We start from the raw sequence: 17,322 nt of genomic DNA, 5'->3' as shown, positions 1-17,322 counted from the left end.
TTTGCTTTTTTATTCTTTAGATCTGGACCCTTAGATTAGGATCCAAACCTTAACCTAATTCCTCTCCAACAATATGAAACTCCCAGCCGTCTTTTTCTTCTTTTAATTTGGTTTGTTTCTTTTATTACTATATTTTCCTTCAATTAATTAGTTTTATTTTTTTCTTTCGCTGAAACTCTGACCTGAAACCCACCGAGCACTCTTCTCTTCCATCTCTTTTCTTTTTTTTACCTTCTCCTTCTCTTCTTTTCCATCTCTTTTCTTTTGCTGAAACACTGCTGAAACCCGACCAGCACCACTTATTCCTTCTCTTCTCTCTCTCTTTTTCTTCCCTGCTGCTGCAACCACTAAACAGAAGCCATCCCAGCTCTGCAACTTTCTTCTTTTTCCTCTTCTTTTTTTTTTCTTTCCCTGCTGCTGCAACCACTAAACAGCAGCCATCCCAGCTCTGCAACTTTCTCCTTCTTTGCTGAAACTCTGACCTGAAACCCACAAGCACTCCTTTTCTTCTTCTTCTTCACACTGCTGAAACCGAAACCTCCATCTATCTTTTTTTTTTCTTCTTCTTCCATCTCTTTTCTTTTTTTATCTTCACCTTCTCTTCTTTTCCATCTCTTTTCTTTTGGCTGAACTGCAACTTCTTTCCCTCGCTGAAACCTGAACCTGCAACCCATCTTCTCCACTCCAAAACACTGCAACTTCTTCTTCTTCTTCTTCTTCTTCTTCTTCTTCTTCTTCTTACTTTTCTCCATAGCCAAAATCTGAACCACTACAGTTCTCATCTTCTTCCCTTTGCCAAAATCCATCTCCAGCCCATCGTCTTCTCTTCTTCTCCCTATTTCATTTTCTTGCTTTTTTTTTTTTTATTTCTTTAATTTGCTGATTAGATAGTCCATATTTGTAACACCCCTAACCTGTTATTTCATTTCTGTTTTCTGTGTGGAATCTTCCCCTCCTTTTGTTCTTTATTTTTATTTTATCCATTTTTGTTTTGATTTCAGGTCTCTAACATATCCAGTCTTAAAATTTAGGGTTGGGATTCCCCTAATTTTAAACTTTAAAATCAAATGATTTTCTTTTATTTCCCTCTTAATAACGTATGGGACGTAGTCTAGGACTCTAGGGAGTATGTTAGCAAGGGCGTGGCAGGCCCTTCAAACCGGCTCGTAGCATTAGGCCGTATTTGGGAGGATTGGGTTTGTATTATCATTTCTTTTTTTTTAGGGTTTTTCACCCTATTTCTTTAAATGCAGGAAAAAAATCAAATCTTGTTTAAAGTAGTGCTTTTAGTCTTTTTAACTTGTTCAATTAGTATACTTGTATTCCAATTCACCTAATTTTTCCTCTTTTTTTTTAGTTTGTTTAGCTTTCTTTAATCATTTCATTAGCTTCTTTGATTCGCTTAAGTACTTAAACTCATGTATCATTTCCCTTTGATAGCTTTCCCTTTTTTAAATTGATTAGTTGTTTTATTCTCTAATTAATTCAATTAATATAACTTTTAGATTCTTTAACATAATGTAGGTATGGCATAGAATAATTTTAGCCATATGTAATTTATAGCTATTCACCATCGTTTTTATTTAATCTAAAATCATTTCTCATTTAGATTGATTAGGGTTTTGAAAAATGTTTAACTCATCCTAGGCTAGCTTAATGTGAATATGATTAGCTAAATTATGACATCACATCACCTCTATTTAAACATTAGGTTCAGTATTTTTTATACACTAGATCAATTAGGTTTGTGGAACTTATCACATCACCTCTATTTAAACATTAGGTTCAGTATTTTTTATACACTAGATCAATTAGGTTTGTGGAACGTACTCACTTAATGTAATTCACCTTTTCAGATTGATTAAATCTTAATTAACTTAAAAGGCTTTTACCAACTGGTTCAATTTAGGATTTCATAAATTTATTAATCATCCATCTAGGTTAGGCTCAATTAATCGATTTAGTTTAGTTTAAGGTTTCATAAGTTGCTTAACTAATCCTAGGTCTAGGCCTGTTTAATTAGCTTAATCTAAGACTCACAATACAATGGTTTAAATCATTTAGGGTTTTTAATCTTTGATTAGCATAATCATGTCATTATTTGCATTATAACCTAGGTTAGCATAACATAGACACATGGTTCAAGGTTTCACACATGTCATTACTTAGATACCTAGTTTAGGGTTTCCAATGACCTAGATTTAGGACTAGTTAGTAGGGTACAAATAAACTTTGGTCAAACAGAAAGAGACCAGCCTTAGGGCCTGGAAAACTAGGTGCCTAACACCTTCCCGGCCTGTCACTTGACATTTACCCAGAATCTTGGTGCAAACCAACCTTATCCATTGAGTCATTAGTCTCTCTCCCTTGATTGGGGGAGACATTTATGGGTCCTAGACCCTTTCTAGGTGGCGTCTCCCTTTTACCCATATCGTGTATACCCCTCTTGGCATTTGATGATCAGGGGATACTACCTCATTAGGGTCGAACCCTAGCGTGTATCCACGCGATGGCACCATATCTTAATCCACGGAGGTCTCTGGTACTTACACATCAATTATAATGAAAAGACAGATTTGAGTTAAACAAAAAAGGATGGCTTATGTTGTTGTGTTGTGGGATGCAATTAGGTGAGATGATTCACTAATCTTCTTCCCCCTTCTCAACCCCTCAATCAATTCCTTTTCTGTTTTCTTATTTTCTTCTTTATTTTAACTTGTACGAGGGTGATTTGAGAGTTGTAACAAGGTTCTTTGAAGGTTAGAAGAACAATCTACAGAGGCTTGAAGTACAGCAAGGATCAGGGATCGAACTCAGCCTGTTACACAAGCTTCCTTTCCTTGGTCAATCTCTGGAACTCCTAGATCTGTGAGCCAACCAGCCAGACCTTTTGAACGCTTGCTCTACTCCTTGAAAGAGGCACTCGATCAAGACTTGAGGACCTTGCCTCTTTCAAGACTTGAGGACCTTTGGAGGCCAGGTGTGTTTGCAACAATTTTTCTCCCCATTCGAGTTCTCAAAACACCTATTTTCTCCTATACGTGGTATCTATGAGCGTGATTGGTTTCGTACCTACTTGGTTCAAGCCAAATTTGGATGGTAATTTGAGGATCTTATTGGCCACTTTTATACCAAATTTCAGGTCTATCTGAGCTACGATTTGTGAGATCTCATATTTTTTCCTATTCAGCCAGATTTTTCAGATCCTGCCCGAGATTAGGACCTTTGTGATCTAGTCTTACATCACCGGTGCACGAGGCTCCCACATTTGCTAGAAAGGTAAACGTCATATTGTAAAAACAAGGGTTCGGCAGATCTAATAATAAATAAACAAGAGAACCCAGCAAAATAAATGTTGAGTCATGCTAGGTCTCTATGGAGAAAGCCCCAAAAATTAGGTTTTCCCCTCAAACCCTCGACTGGGTTTTGAGCAACCAAATTGCAAACTTGGACGTTACAGATGCAGTGGCTTTCTGCTTATATGAGTCAGGTATGTAGAACTTCCTCTCCTTTTATCCCATCTCCTTCTATTCACACCCCCCACCCCCAAATAAAACACCCGATGGGATTTCCTTTCCACTATTTGTTGTTGTTTTCCGATTCAAACATTTTATTCCTCCTCCTTCCCATTTTGATCCTAGTCAATATATGAATCAGCAACTGGATTTTTTTCTTTTTTCCAGTTATCTCTGAGGTAACATGTCCAAATCCATGTTTAGGCATGTCCAGGCAAGTGTCTGGGACTCTGGATTAAAACACGTTAACACAAGGATCCCACACAGGGGAGCCAAGTGTGACAAATCATAGGCGTCCACATACTTTAGCAGTTTAGCTTTAGTAATTTGTAATATGGATATTAATTCCATATGGGCGTACATGCTATGATGCTAATGACAACATGACTTAATCCAAGGCTTGCTTGGTTAGCAAAGGTTTTCACAAGAGTGAGACAGGCTATGGGGAAAAACTTCACACCTCAAGGGAAAAAAATAGATGGAATCTTTTGGTTGATTTAGACTTCAAAACAACATGAGGCCATCTCATTTAACTATTGGAATGACTTACTGATGTAGATAAGTCACTTGGGCTTATTTTATTGCAAATAAGCCTTGGGTTGTGTTATGTATGTGTTGAGCGTTGAGCCTTTGATCCCATGGGTTTTCTTTAAAATGGGACACTTTAATGAGCCTAAAATATGGGTAGAAGGTAGGAAAACAGAATTTAATTCATTTAGTTGTTATTTAATTCAATAAAGGCCCATTAGGCCATTAGTCGGTTGTAAAGTCCTATATGGACTATTAGTTAGTTAGTCATACTCCATGTTGGAGTCATAAAGTCAAGTCCTAGTCCTATTTTGAATTCCTAGTTGTAGTAGGAGTGTCTAGTCCTATTTGGAAACTAGCTCCTAGTCTTAGTATGATTGTAATTTTGTCCTCTTTAAATGGAGGAGTCGATGCACTAATATTTCAAAGAGATTTGAATGAAAGAAAGTTTGCATTTATGAAAGAAAGTTTGCAACTAAATGCTTAGAGCAACTGAGATAACTGTGGGTGAGAAGCCCAGACTGAGATAGCCACTTCCTTTATTCTCTTTCACCCTTCTCAACCCCCCATCTGTTTTATTCTTCTTTTTCTATTTTATTTGTTGTAACATTCAAGAGGTATAGTTCAGATTCTGATAAAAGTTTCCAGAAACCAAAACCGATCAGCAATCCTAGTGGGAATAAGAGAGAGATCGATCTCCTATTCTCCTCTCTTTCTCTCTTTTGTACTTTGTTCAGCCAAGTCTTCAATCAGGGTATTCCAGGCTTCATAAGGGTCCCACGATCCTTACCTAGTCACTGTTGGAAGCATTCAACTGTTGTTCTTGAAGTTTCTTCTCAGTTTTCTCTCTCCTAGGTTAGAAAATCAAAAAAGTGCATAACTCCATAACCAGCCTAAAATCCAACCCAGATGAGTGATTGTGTTCGGATGCAATTGAGAGTCCGTCAAAGACAACTTCAAGCTCAAGGATGTAAACCTAAAACGTGGGATGAGATGCAATATGAGTTGGCAGGCATGTACCTATCTGAGCATGAACGAAGCAGGTACTTCCTTCCACCAGATGTCCAAAAGCCACATTTTTCTATTTTATTTGCTGTAACATTCAAGAGGTATAATTCAGATTCTGATATAAAAGTATGTAGAAATCAAAACCGATTAGCAATCCTAGTGGGAATAGGAGAGATCAATCTCCTCTTTCTCTCTTCTGTACTCTGTTCAGCCAGGTCTTCAATCAGGGTATTCCAGGCCTCGTAAGGATCCCCACGATCCTTACCTAGTCACTGTTGGATGCATTCAGCTGCTGTTCTTGAAGGTTCTTCTTAGTTTTCTCTCTCCTATGTCAGAAAATCCAGAAAGTGCATAACTCCATAACCAGCCGTCAGAAGCTCTTCATATTTGGGGGTTTTTGTACCCTTGGTGGGCCCTATAATCGACAAAATTTGTTGCTCAATTGGAACCCTACAAACCGGGCCGCACCTTTCTCTCTCCAACTCTATAACAGGTCTTTCTCTCTCCTATCGGGTTGGATTTTGGGCTGGTTTTGCTCCTATATGGGTATTGTATCTTTGGAGGTTTATTTAATGGTCTTATTTCTTTGTTTCTGATCCTATTTGTATTGTTTGGGATTATAAACTGCTGGGGTAGTTTCTTGTAATTTACTCCTACATTACTTACTGGATATATGGGCAGCTTGGGATAGTGCATTACTCTTGGGGTGACCACAGGGGGACGCAGCCGGGCAGTGTCCTTTTATTAGGGACAATTACATGTGTAGAGAGAGAGAGAGAGAGAGAGAGAGAGAGAGAGAGAGGGACAGAAGAAACCAAAAAGACCTAACAAACCCAAAAGGCTAAGCAAAAAACAAGAGAATTTACAGAGGAAGATAAGCAAATGCTACACAAGTGTGTACGCTGGAGCATCAGCTCGTCGCTATGGCTTGTACAAAGATGCCCAAGATTCTTAGAAACTATACATAAAATAACCAGAGTGGTTGCAAATTCTTCCTAATTCAAACATAGAAACTAGCGTTCTTAAAAACAGCAAAGAAAGATATCAGGGAAAATCACATGTTTCACTTTCCTCGCCACTCCTTTTTCCCTAGAATGGCTCATCTTCCAAAACTCTAGTGTTCAATGTTTCCTTCACAAGCTAACATAATAAGGTAGCACGTATAATCTAACATTAGGTAAACAGCTATAGATTTCATAAACTCCTCCCCCTTCTACCCAGCATCCTGATGCCAATGTTTCAACGAAAGAGAATAGAAAGGAACACCCCAACACCCCCACCCCAAAAAAAAAAAAAATATTATCAAAAAAGTTCTGCTAAAACATACTTCTATGTGAAGGAACAATTAACAAGGAGGTGGTTCACAGACGTCTAATTCCATTTGCATCAAAAGCACATCTTAGGGATATGAGAAACCTGTTGAAACTAGATTTTCTTTATTTCTGTTTTTTGATGGACAACTGATTTTATTACAAAAGAATAAAAACAAGGAATGGAATTTACAGAGAATACAACTAGAGAGTGGAAAACAAAAAGATTTGACAATAACATAAACAGTACCTGGAAGTCATTGAATGACTCGTTGAGCTTTGAATCCATTCGTGTATCAGCTGGTGACAATAACTGATGTGATAATTTATCAGTTCTATCACCTGAACAACCTTCCAAGCCTTCCCCAAGGTTTGAAGTCAGTTTCTCAAGAGGCCTCAAGCATACCGCCACAACTCTTTTATAAGTCTCACCAGTTTCTTCAAAGAAGGCAGCTCGGCGCCATATGTCAACATTGCTCTCACAAATTATACACAAATCAAGATATGCAAGATATTGCAAAAGAGATCTTGGAGTACTTTCCTCCAATGCTGCAAGGAGAGGTTCAGATGGATTTGTCTCCGCAGCAGCTGACCCCTTTGGTGGTGCAAATGTGAACCTCTTTGTATGAACCACCTAAAAGAATGCTCAAAGATGTCATGTTAAAAGAAAATATCCCCGAAAAAATTGCACAATTCCTCTAGTATTTTAGAAATGAGGTAAAAAAAACTCGCAAAACTATATAAGACAGGATCTGCCTGCTCTTGCTCCAATCATTGTTGACCATTCAATAGCACAATGCAGATCATTACAAGAAAATCAATGAGCATGCTAGCAGATGCACTGAAGAAACTTTTAAAAGAAATTTCACATGCTTTGCCAACTGGTTAGCAATTAAGGGTTTTTTTCTCCTTTTTTTTTTTAAAAAAACACCTGTTTATATTTAAAAAATAAATAAAAAGTTCCTCATATACTGTACGGCCTCAAGCAGATTAAACTTTACAGAGGTCATGCTCCCTTCATTAAACAGATAACCAGCAACACCATACAAGTAAGGATCACCTTTAACTTCTAACTGGTAGAGGTAGCACAACCCCAGAATTTAGACAAAATTAGAAGTGGACCAAAGAATTACCATGATATGTCCACTAACAAACAAACATACAAACAACAACTCAGTCTTATCCCAAATAAATGGGGTTGGCTAGATGGATCTGTGCAAACTGCAAAGACAAAATAAGAATAGCAAAAGGAAAGGGACACACAACAAAAAACTCAGAAAAATCCCACCCAAATGGGATCGGCTACCTCCAATCAGCTCTATTCGAGGTCATACCTGGGACAAGACCTAAACTATGCTACTCACTATATTCACTGCACTGGATACTTATTTTAACCAAAGAAAGAAAACCTTACATTCCTCAATAAGTTCTTTATAAAAAAAAAAACCATTTCTAGCCAGCCACGCAATATGCTGGCTCCTGGAATCAAGGCCCACAGTACCAGAGAGCATCCGACCCAGACTACAATAGCAACAGGGGAGAAGTTACTATAAATAAAAACCCATGAATCCGTGTGGAACCTGAGATATTCCATTCAGACTGCCTCAGCAAAATAGAAATTGTAGGGCACATGAGAGCAAGGTTTGAAATCTCGTTTCATTTCGGTGGGTTCAGAAACTGAAATTTCATTTCGTTTCGGCGAAATTTCGGCCGAAATGGGGTTTTTTTTTGTTTGTTTCGGTTGACTGTTTCGGTGGTCAAACGGCCATATTTTGACCTGAAACTTGGTGGGTAACTTATTTTAAGATTAATAAACATGCTTAGAACATAAAAATGCAAAAATATTAGGTCATGACATTGTTTTAGAGTTGCACCTTTGTTTGGTACCAACCATCGAACGGTTCTGAAAATTTTACCTAGTTTTGGAGAAAGAATTTTACCTTTCCTAAGCTTTGAATGTGTAGATCTTGTAGGAGTCCACTGGAAGTCAAAATGTGTGATGATGTGGCTAATTAGAGGCTTGTTGGAGTGTTTTTTTTCTTCAAAATATGCAAATGGAACCGAAACCACCGAGATAGGCGATACAGAGTCGAAATTTCAACCAAAATACCGAACTTTCGACCAAGATATGGTATTTATAACAAATGGAATGTACCAGGACAAGCGAGATACCGAAACGATACCAAAATTTCGGCTGAAATACCAAAATTTTGTACAAATGTTATTTCGGACCTTATTTTATTTCGGCAAAAAAAATAACCGAAATTTCGAACCATGCATGAGAGAAAGATGCTACATTCTTGAGGCCAAAAAGGAAAATATTGGACAATATCCAATCCCTAAATTGAAGGAACCACAGACGAGGACTAGAAGAGACCTCAGATATAATATAATGGGCATAGAACTAACATGCTTTGCTCTACCAAAAAAGCTATTTATATATTAAGAATCCAAGCACATTTTTGCTGATTTTTGCTAGGTAATCACTGCCGCAGTTTTCTTTCCCTACTCACAGAATGCATCTTGGTGGAGGGCCGGTTAGGAAAAGGGCAGATTTCTAAGATGAATCTCACTTCACACACTTACACAAAGCAAAAAAACCAATTCAATTTCTATATTCAAATCATTGTCTCCAACGTTGGGTTGCAACTTGTATTTAAAAGGGGAAATAAAAGACCCCTATTCTAACTCTGAAACTAAAACTGAAATCTATCTCCTACATTGCAAACAGAAAACAAAAAAATAACTAAACTACTTCCAGCCCTTGGTAAAAACCGGGGTTGGACCTGTTCCGTCTAGATTTGGGTTTTCAAACTCAATCATATTGGTCCAACCAGTCAAGTGCTACTGCATCAACTCTCCTCCTAATGTGTATCTTTGGTTACATATTATATATCTCATATTTACAGATATCTAACTCTACTTATTAGTTACCTTTAGAGTTCAGTACTGGTTCCCTACTAGTATCGGTTTGCTTTGTTATGGTAGCTTCCTATTTCGAATGTTTTCATTTTCAATGTAATTTCTTTTCTATAAATTGGTTGTAACCGATGGAGAACTTAGATTGAAAGAACGAATTGAGATTGGTTTTGGTGGAGACCCTGCAGACTAGTGTGTCTGCGATTCTCTTCCCCCCACCCTTTCTTCCCATGCGAATCATCTCTCTCCCTGCAACTCTGAGTTCCATCTCAAGTATTATTTCCCTTCCCCTACCGGCCCTCCTTCAAGTGGTATCAGAGATTCATAACCGAAGGGTCCTATCCTTCCCCATCAACCCATCCCTTTCCCATTCTACTCCCTTGATTTGCCAAGAGCATAAAATAAATAGATAAACAAATAAGAACTTTCAACAGAAGACTCAACAAGTCCCAACTCTCTCCCCTCTTCCACTAAAACCCCTCCCTATCCGATTGTCTCTATCAAAATCCCAACCCCTTCAGTTTCCACAGGAAAAAAAATATCGGCAACAGCCCTTCATCTCCCTTCAATTCCTTAGAGAAGAAACCACCGCCTTTTCTCCACTTCCTTGTGACCATTCAACCCTTCTTCCTCCCTCACTCAGGTTCTGCCAACCGCCAACAGCTAACAACAAAAAAGGAAAAAAAAATAGAAGAAAGGGCAAGAGGCAGAGATAGAAAAGGAAAAAGAAGAAGCAAGAGAAAGAGAGAGAAACAGAAACTCACTTATTTGTTTCCTCCACCCTCCCACGGCAAGTTGATCGTTCAGTAGCCAGCTTCCTTCACCGTCAATCCCGCTTGCAGAGATCGACTCCATAACACATCTCATCCCCTCACCAACTTCTCTGTTGGATCGATCTCCAAAAGAAGAAAGTTCCCGTCTTTCATTCCTTTTCCAACCATCATGATAGGTTTCTTTAAACCTTGTTTTCATTACTTAACCTTTTCTTTTTATACCATTTTATTTTGCCATTCCACCCCATCTTTATTAACTTTTGAGTTATTCAAATTTTTCCCTCCCACTTACACGACCTTTTTTTGTGTTTAGAGTAAGACTCCCAATATTTACAATTGTACCACTCACTAAAGGACTTCCATATATTTACCATATTACCATTGTTCCAATCTTCCATTTAATTACTCTTTTGCCATTCAACATTTTCCTCTAGTGTTCTCTTGCTATAGTGGGCCCATAACAATTTTGATTGCAAACCTGGATGATGAATCTAGATCTTTTATTGGATATCTATCAATAAATGCAACTGATACGAGAGAAGCTCGATGAGATTCAACAACATTGCAAGGACAACAAAGACCTATCATTGGTCACATATGATTGTATGCACTCTACCTTCAACTACGTGATCAGCCATTGAGCAAAAGGTAGACGAGCCAACAGATGAGTCACCAATGATGGAAGATGAGATGACACCGATGGAGAACTTAGATTGAAAAATAGATGAATGAGTTGGGTGTTTCAGCACTTGTGGGAAACTTGTATGATTCTTCCTCCCCCACCCCCTTCTTGTACGAATCATCTCTCTCCTTGCAACTCTGAGTTCCATCTCAGGTATTCCTTTCCTTCACCTACCAGCCCCCCATCATTATTGCTACACATGATAGGGAGATTAAAGTTACTGTCTGCTCAGTTTGAGATTATATCAGCTCAAGATGATATCTACTCAAGATTGTTTCATTTTAAAGATGGATCTGCTCATGTCTGTCCTCAACAGCTATTTTATCTTTTGACGATGGTTTTATTCAGCAACCTGATGTTGTTTGGTATATTCAACAACTTGATGTGGTTGATCCCCAGCAACCCGATGCTGCCTATTTATCCATGGAATTTTATATTGGGAGATCTCTATTTAAGGCTCGTAAGTGCTTTTGATGTAACTATCAGGTGCTACAGTTTTGTTGAAGTGTCTTCCATGGGAAGGGCGTTTTATGTAGTTGATGGATGCGACATTTTTATTTTGAGATTATGTTGGAAGCTTTCGATGTTATCAAAGTGCCTTCTTTGGGATGGCTTCATTGTTGTTGGAATGCCTTCTTCGTGAAAGGTGATATAGATAAATCACTTAATGAGCTTATTTTATTACAAATAAGTCTTGGTTGGGTTATGTATGTGTTGGGCATTTGATCTCATAGGTTTTCTTTGTAATGGGCCTAAAATATGGGTAGAAAGTAGGAAAACGGGATGTAATTCATTAGTTTAGTTAGAGTCCTGTTTTAAGTCTATTTTCTTTGTTATTTCAGTTTTAGTCAATTTAGATTTCCCTATTAGTGAATGACTAATTAATTACCTACTCCATGTTGGAGTTCTAGTCTAGTCCTACTTGGAGTCCAACTCCTATTATGTAATGTCTAATTGTACTTGGAGTCTAACTCCTAGTTATGGTATGACTGCTAAAATGCCCTCTATATATAGAGGAGCTTATGTACTCTCAATTCTCAGATTTGACTAATGAATGATTGCAGTCAATTGTATAAACAGCCGGGATAGCTATGGGTGAGATGCCAGGCCGAGATAGCCAATCCCACCCACACTTGTTTTGTTTCTTTTCATTCTTATTCTTTGTTTTCCTGTTGCTGCCCTTACTTGCTATTATTGTTTATCATTATTAAAAGATTCAGACTTGTTCAGCCCTTCCAAGACAGAACTAACCAGAATTCCTAGAGGAACTAGGAGAAAGATCGATCTCCTCTTCCTTCCCCAATTGGCCTCAGATCTGCATGCCTTTTCAGAGGGTGTTCACAGCGTTACAAGGATCACTCGATCCTCTCCTCATTGCTGCCCAAGCAGCCCTATCAAAGTTCTTGAAGATTTCTCTCAGTTTCTCTCACCAAGGTCTGAAAATCAAGAAAGTGCATAACTCCACAACTAGATGTCAAAAGACTATCAACTTTGGGGGTTTTTGTACCTTCCCTAGGCCCTCCAATCGACCAAGTTTGCAGCTTAATTGGAGCCCCACAGACCCGGCCGCACCTCTCTCTCTCCAGCCCTATCGCAGGTCTTTCTTTCTCCCATTGGGTTGGGTTTTTGGCTGGTTTTGCTCCTATATTACTAGTACATCCTTGGGGGTTTATTTGATGGTCTTATTTCCTTGTTTCCTGATTCTATTTCTGGTTATTATCAAGTTAGTTGTTGTGTCCTATTTGTCATGTTTGGGGTTATAAACTGTTGGGGTAGTTTACTTGTAATCTACTTCTGCATTAAAAGGCTTTCGTTGTTGTTAAGGTTACTTTTAGAGGAAGGGCTTTTGGTGTTAATGTTGTTCATTGCTGATGGTTTTATGATGGTTGATTGAAGTTCTCTCTGTGCTCATTGGAGTTCTTGTTGGTCCAAGCTTGAGCTTTCTTTTGCTATATGTATCCTCCAGCTTGAGGGGGAATGTTAGAGTATATGAGAGCATGTGTTAGTTGGAGGTCTATGGTGGGACTATATTTGATTCAAGCATATCTTTGTTAGTTTCTTATTGGATTTAGGATAGTTGTTAGCTAAGCTCCTTTTTAGTTATGCTTCCTATTTGTGTTATGACTTTGTAATAAGCTGTCTATATATTGAAAGAAGGGGGCAGTCCCAACCACACAGTAGTGACTCCCAAGTTACAGCTATCTCTTGTTCTCTTCGCTTTCTCTTCTTGTTTCTTATTATTTACACTTTTCATTTCATAATCCAAGGATAACAAAACATTGGAATATGGTCAGATTATAAAGTTGGACGCAATATCTTGATGGTAATGTCCATCCAGTAATAACGACACTAATAACAGAGAGAAAGCATTGGTTAACAGGAGAAATCCACCGGGGGGTAGGGGTAGGGGGTGAAATTAAACATTGTGAACAATGAAAAATCAAATTTCTTCTTTGTCAATGGACATATGTTCATGTTTAGGCACAAAAAACATCTTGCTTCATAGTTGAACTGCTCGTTCCAGTGGAAGCAAAGTTCTCCATATGACATAGTCACATAGCTGGTCAGCAGCAGGCCAAGCAAGAGCTGGGAGAAATTAATGGTGATCTGTACATGATTTACCTGATTCACAATAATGGTTTATATTTCAAATTTCTGTTTTTGTTGCTGGGATGTAAGTTATATGTTTGGGGTGACCTCCTGATTATGGCTGTAGATTACCCTTTATCAATAAAGCTTCTGCTCTTTATGCAAACAAAAAAGAATTCTTATTTTTTGGGGTTAGGGGGATGTTGAAATAGAACAAGTCTACTTCAAAATGCTGGAGTAATCACTTCTAAATTTGGAGAACTACTTCACAGGGGTGCAGCAATTAATCCCTAAACTATTATAAATAATAAAGAAACATCAACATGCAACACAATATCAAGTTTGTGACTGATTCGTCAACTGCAATGAATTAGAAAAGCAATACAAAAGAAAGTATATGTTTGACAAGCCAACCTGGTGTAAATGATGGCATAGTTCCCAACAAAGTGAAACCACAAAGCTTCCAATGTAAAAAAAAATTTGATTGACAACAAATTGCACCATTGTGCCCTGGCTCGTATACTGACTGGGCAGGAACACAACCAGCACAGATGAACATAGTAGAGCCACGGTCGATAACTTTAGAGATTCTCTAAAAGCTGAAGGGAGCGCCATCTTAAAACTGAAAAAAGGAGGACGCTGCAAGCAAAGACAACCAATAAGTTTCTCTTTCTTTTTTTTTTTTTTTGCTTTTTTCCTTTTTTATTCCTTTAATAACAGGAAGCATCACAAGCATATCAATTATATACTTTGACAGAATTTACACATTCCAAGGAATATTACAAGGGCAGGATGTGAAGGGAAAAAGATCCTTCATATGAAACCATGAAAAAAGGAAATATCTGCAGTATATTCTCCTAAATATGTGTTGTGAGCTCCTCAAAACAAAAGTAGGATTTACACTGTAACTAAGTTATAAATCATAATGGAAAAAGACAAACAATAATATTATAGATTCAGTGGTAGCTTAATTTTCTGCAAGCTGTCCATGAAAGTTGAGAATAAGTGCATTGCTGTATAAACTTCACTACAACTGGGGCTATCACATATGAAATTAAAAATACAAATAACAAACAAGATACCTAGCCATTGTTGCATTCATAACCTGTCAGTAATCAGCATGGTTACAATACTGATAGTAGCACGGACAGGAACATGTAAAGCAACTTTAGAACATGTTCTGCTGCCCCTAGTTTTGAAGTGCACACATAGACTCATTGTTAGCTCGACAAACTCAGAAAATGGTTTCCCAAAGGTTTTATGCCAAGTGCTCACCTGAAACATCCTTTATCTGGCCTTAGAAATTGGAACCAACACTGCAGAACTACTCAGCATGGAAGCATAGTTTTAAGGATCTGCTGGATCACCCAATATCGATTGGCATAAAGAACTGGTCCATCCATCATACACGATGCATCAGCCCATCCACCACACATTAATTGGCCTCAAGTCTTCGCCTATAACTACATTACAACAGGACCAAAGCATCTCTGCTGAGTTCCCTTCTTTGTTTTTTCTAGTTTTTAAAGATAAAAGTAATGTTTACATTCATTGAATCACCCATAAATAGAACTGTACTAGTAGAAAATAAGCTACACACAATTTCAGATATGTTCAATACATACAAGTCAACCTCATCTGAAGAAACACAGTCATGCAATTCAATTCTTCTATTCATACAATCATCATGTAGCTAAGCAACTCAAATCATGTAAATAATTATTGAAGCAACTAAAAAATTGCATTTTAACATGCAACTAATACATTAGTCTAAGGCCACCCATCCCAATAATTAAGCCATCCTATTCTTTTTTAACTTACGCATTCATACATGTAGTCTATACTACATAGTAAGAGGAACAGATATTACTCCAGAAATGACAGAAGGAATGAGTTTTGTCATTAACAGACATAGACTATAGACTCAGGACTCTGGACCAAGCTTGAATTCAGACACAACTCTAACCAACATTGGAGTCTGGGACCAACTATTGCCTCATTTATATTATTTATATCACAATTCCCAAATAGAAGGGCTTCCCATCATGAGATCTCGGTACATAGATGGCACTGCAAAACTGAAAGGACCCAGCCTATTCTTTACTAACGCAGTTAATGCAAGGGGACTCACTTCTCAGAAATCCTCCATGTGTTCAAGAGGTTCTCATCATCAGACTCATTGGGAGCAAAACAAGCTCTCAAGCATGCAGCTAGAGTATAATTCCTAACTCACATAACCACCCTAAAACAAGCTAACCAATAGATCAGAAGTCCTCTACAACTTCAAAATCCAGCTCAATGGCACCTGCCATAAGAATGGATGCTTTGGATAATCCCAGTACAATATTTAATGCATATGATGGTCCTAACAAAGTACTTCATATTGGGTACTACTTTAACCTCCAGATAAGAATATTTTCGGGCTAAAACAGGAAAACAACGAGGTATCATGAGACAATGTAGCGCACCAAAACTATTTTCTCTTAGTACATGTATCAATTTGACCAAGCGATGAAAGAAAAAACAAATGAAACAACTTTTATCCCTACCTGCGACCGATCTCTTTTGACACAGAGAGAATGAAATATATTTAAACAGTGCCCACTATCTAAATGGATCAAATATGCAACCCAACTCACATTCAACAAAAATTGTGTGACTATCATAAAACCAAAGAAACCCAAATAACTAATCCAAAAGAAACCTTGAAATGCTAGAGCTACTAACCTGTATAATGGGAAACCCCAAAACCCAACGCTGCTTGTAAATGTAATAAACTCCATATAGCAATCCGAAAACAGACCCTCTCAACCCTATGCCAATCAACGGCAACCCACTAATAGCCTCCGAGTTCCGACATACAGAAGCCACAGCAACAAAACCCGAGGCAGCAGAGATGATCACAAAAAGCAGAAACCCAAGTGAAGTTCTCACACGGCGGCGGAAGCTGGTAGCTGAAAGCTCCGGGGACCCACCACCGCCAAGTACCGAATGCAGTAGGAATCGGAGGAGAAACTGAATGAGCTCAGGAACCGATGCAGGACGATCAGATTGGGGAGAGGAAACAAGGAGCAGAGACGTGGAGAAGAGGAGGAGAGAAAGATGGAAGGTGAGGAAGGAAAGGAAGGTAAGAAGAGAAGGAGAAAAAGGGTTATTGGAGAAAGGGGAGAGAAGGAAGATTTTGCAGCAGAGGAAGATGACAGTTGAGTGGACCGATTGCCATATCAGAAACCCTAGATGTCGATTCTTAACGATTTCTGTCGAAGACATTATCAGACGCTTCAGAAAGCAGAGAGAGAGAGAGAGAGGGAGAGAGATTTAATGGAGATTTTAGGGAGGCGGGAATATCACAATTGTGTTGCAGGAATAAATCTTTTGTGAAATGACTATTTTATCCTTTACATTTGTTGAATCCGTTGGTACCCTAAGAAGTAAGAGCGGCAAGCCACCACCTAACTGAAGATGTATGTGACACCCAAATGGCATGCTGTAATTGTATGGGATACCCAAATTGGATATTTGGATGTATGTGATTAGATCCTGATATTCAAATGGATATTTCGTGACTGGATTTTAATATCTCTAAGGCCCGTTTGTTTAGAGCGGAATTGGGGGTGGGAGTGTTGTCAGTATGTGACTCACATGTTAATGGGGTTAAAGATTAAGAAATTAATATGAGGTGAAATAACTGTAGCATTCCACCCCATCATGTTTGGTTGGGTGGGAGCGGGGAGGAGAGAGAGAGAAGAGAGAGAGAAGAGAGAGAAAAGAAGATGAGAGATGTTGCGAAGGCAAATAGGGATTTGCAATTTGATGATCAACATAAGGAGGCGGATATTCACTTCGCCATTCCTCTGTGAGAAGTGTCTTGTCATTGTATCAGTTCTTTCCTTCCTCTCCATTGAATCGATCGGCAAAATCCAAAGCATGGGCATCTCGGTTAGCAGTAGAAGAAGGAACAACAATCTCTTTCTCAATCCATCTTATTCACAACTCAT

The 17,322-nt window shown here is 38.3% G+C and overlaps 1 protein-coding gene and 1 long non-coding RNA gene across 2 annotated transcripts; both read right to left on the bottom strand.

The window, feature by feature from the left end:
- Nucleotides 1–4,186, bottom strand: LOC122065760. The gene is made up of 2 exons (XR_006136097.1): nt 1,767–4,186; nt 1–1,694 (listed from the first exon to the last, which is right to left on the bottom strand). It is a non-coding gene; the product is annotated as an uncharacterized LOC122065760 (long non-coding RNA).
- Nucleotides 4,187–6,611: 2,425 nt separating this feature from the next.
- Nucleotides 6,612–16,729, bottom strand: LOC122065759 (the record flags this gene model as incomplete). Its single annotated transcript, XM_042629621.1, is given in 3 exon segments — nt 6,612–6,995; nt 13,739–13,963; nt 16,052–16,729. Coding segments are annotated over 3 exon segments (1,152 nt in total), but the record flags the coding sequence as incomplete, so codon positions are not given.
- Between the last annotated feature and the right edge of the window lie 593 nt (nt 16,730–17,322).

Source organism: Macadamia integrifolia, unplaced genomic scaffold, assembly GCF_013358625.1.
Source record: "Macadamia integrifolia cultivar HAES 741 unplaced genomic scaffold, SCU_Mint_v3 scaffold2113, whole genome shotgun sequence".
Taxonomy (NCBI): domain Eukaryota; kingdom Viridiplantae; phylum Streptophyta; class Magnoliopsida; order Proteales; family Proteaceae; genus Macadamia; species Macadamia integrifolia.
Note: the sequence above shows the minus strand (reverse complement) of the source record. Positions and strands in the feature narration are given on the sequence as shown.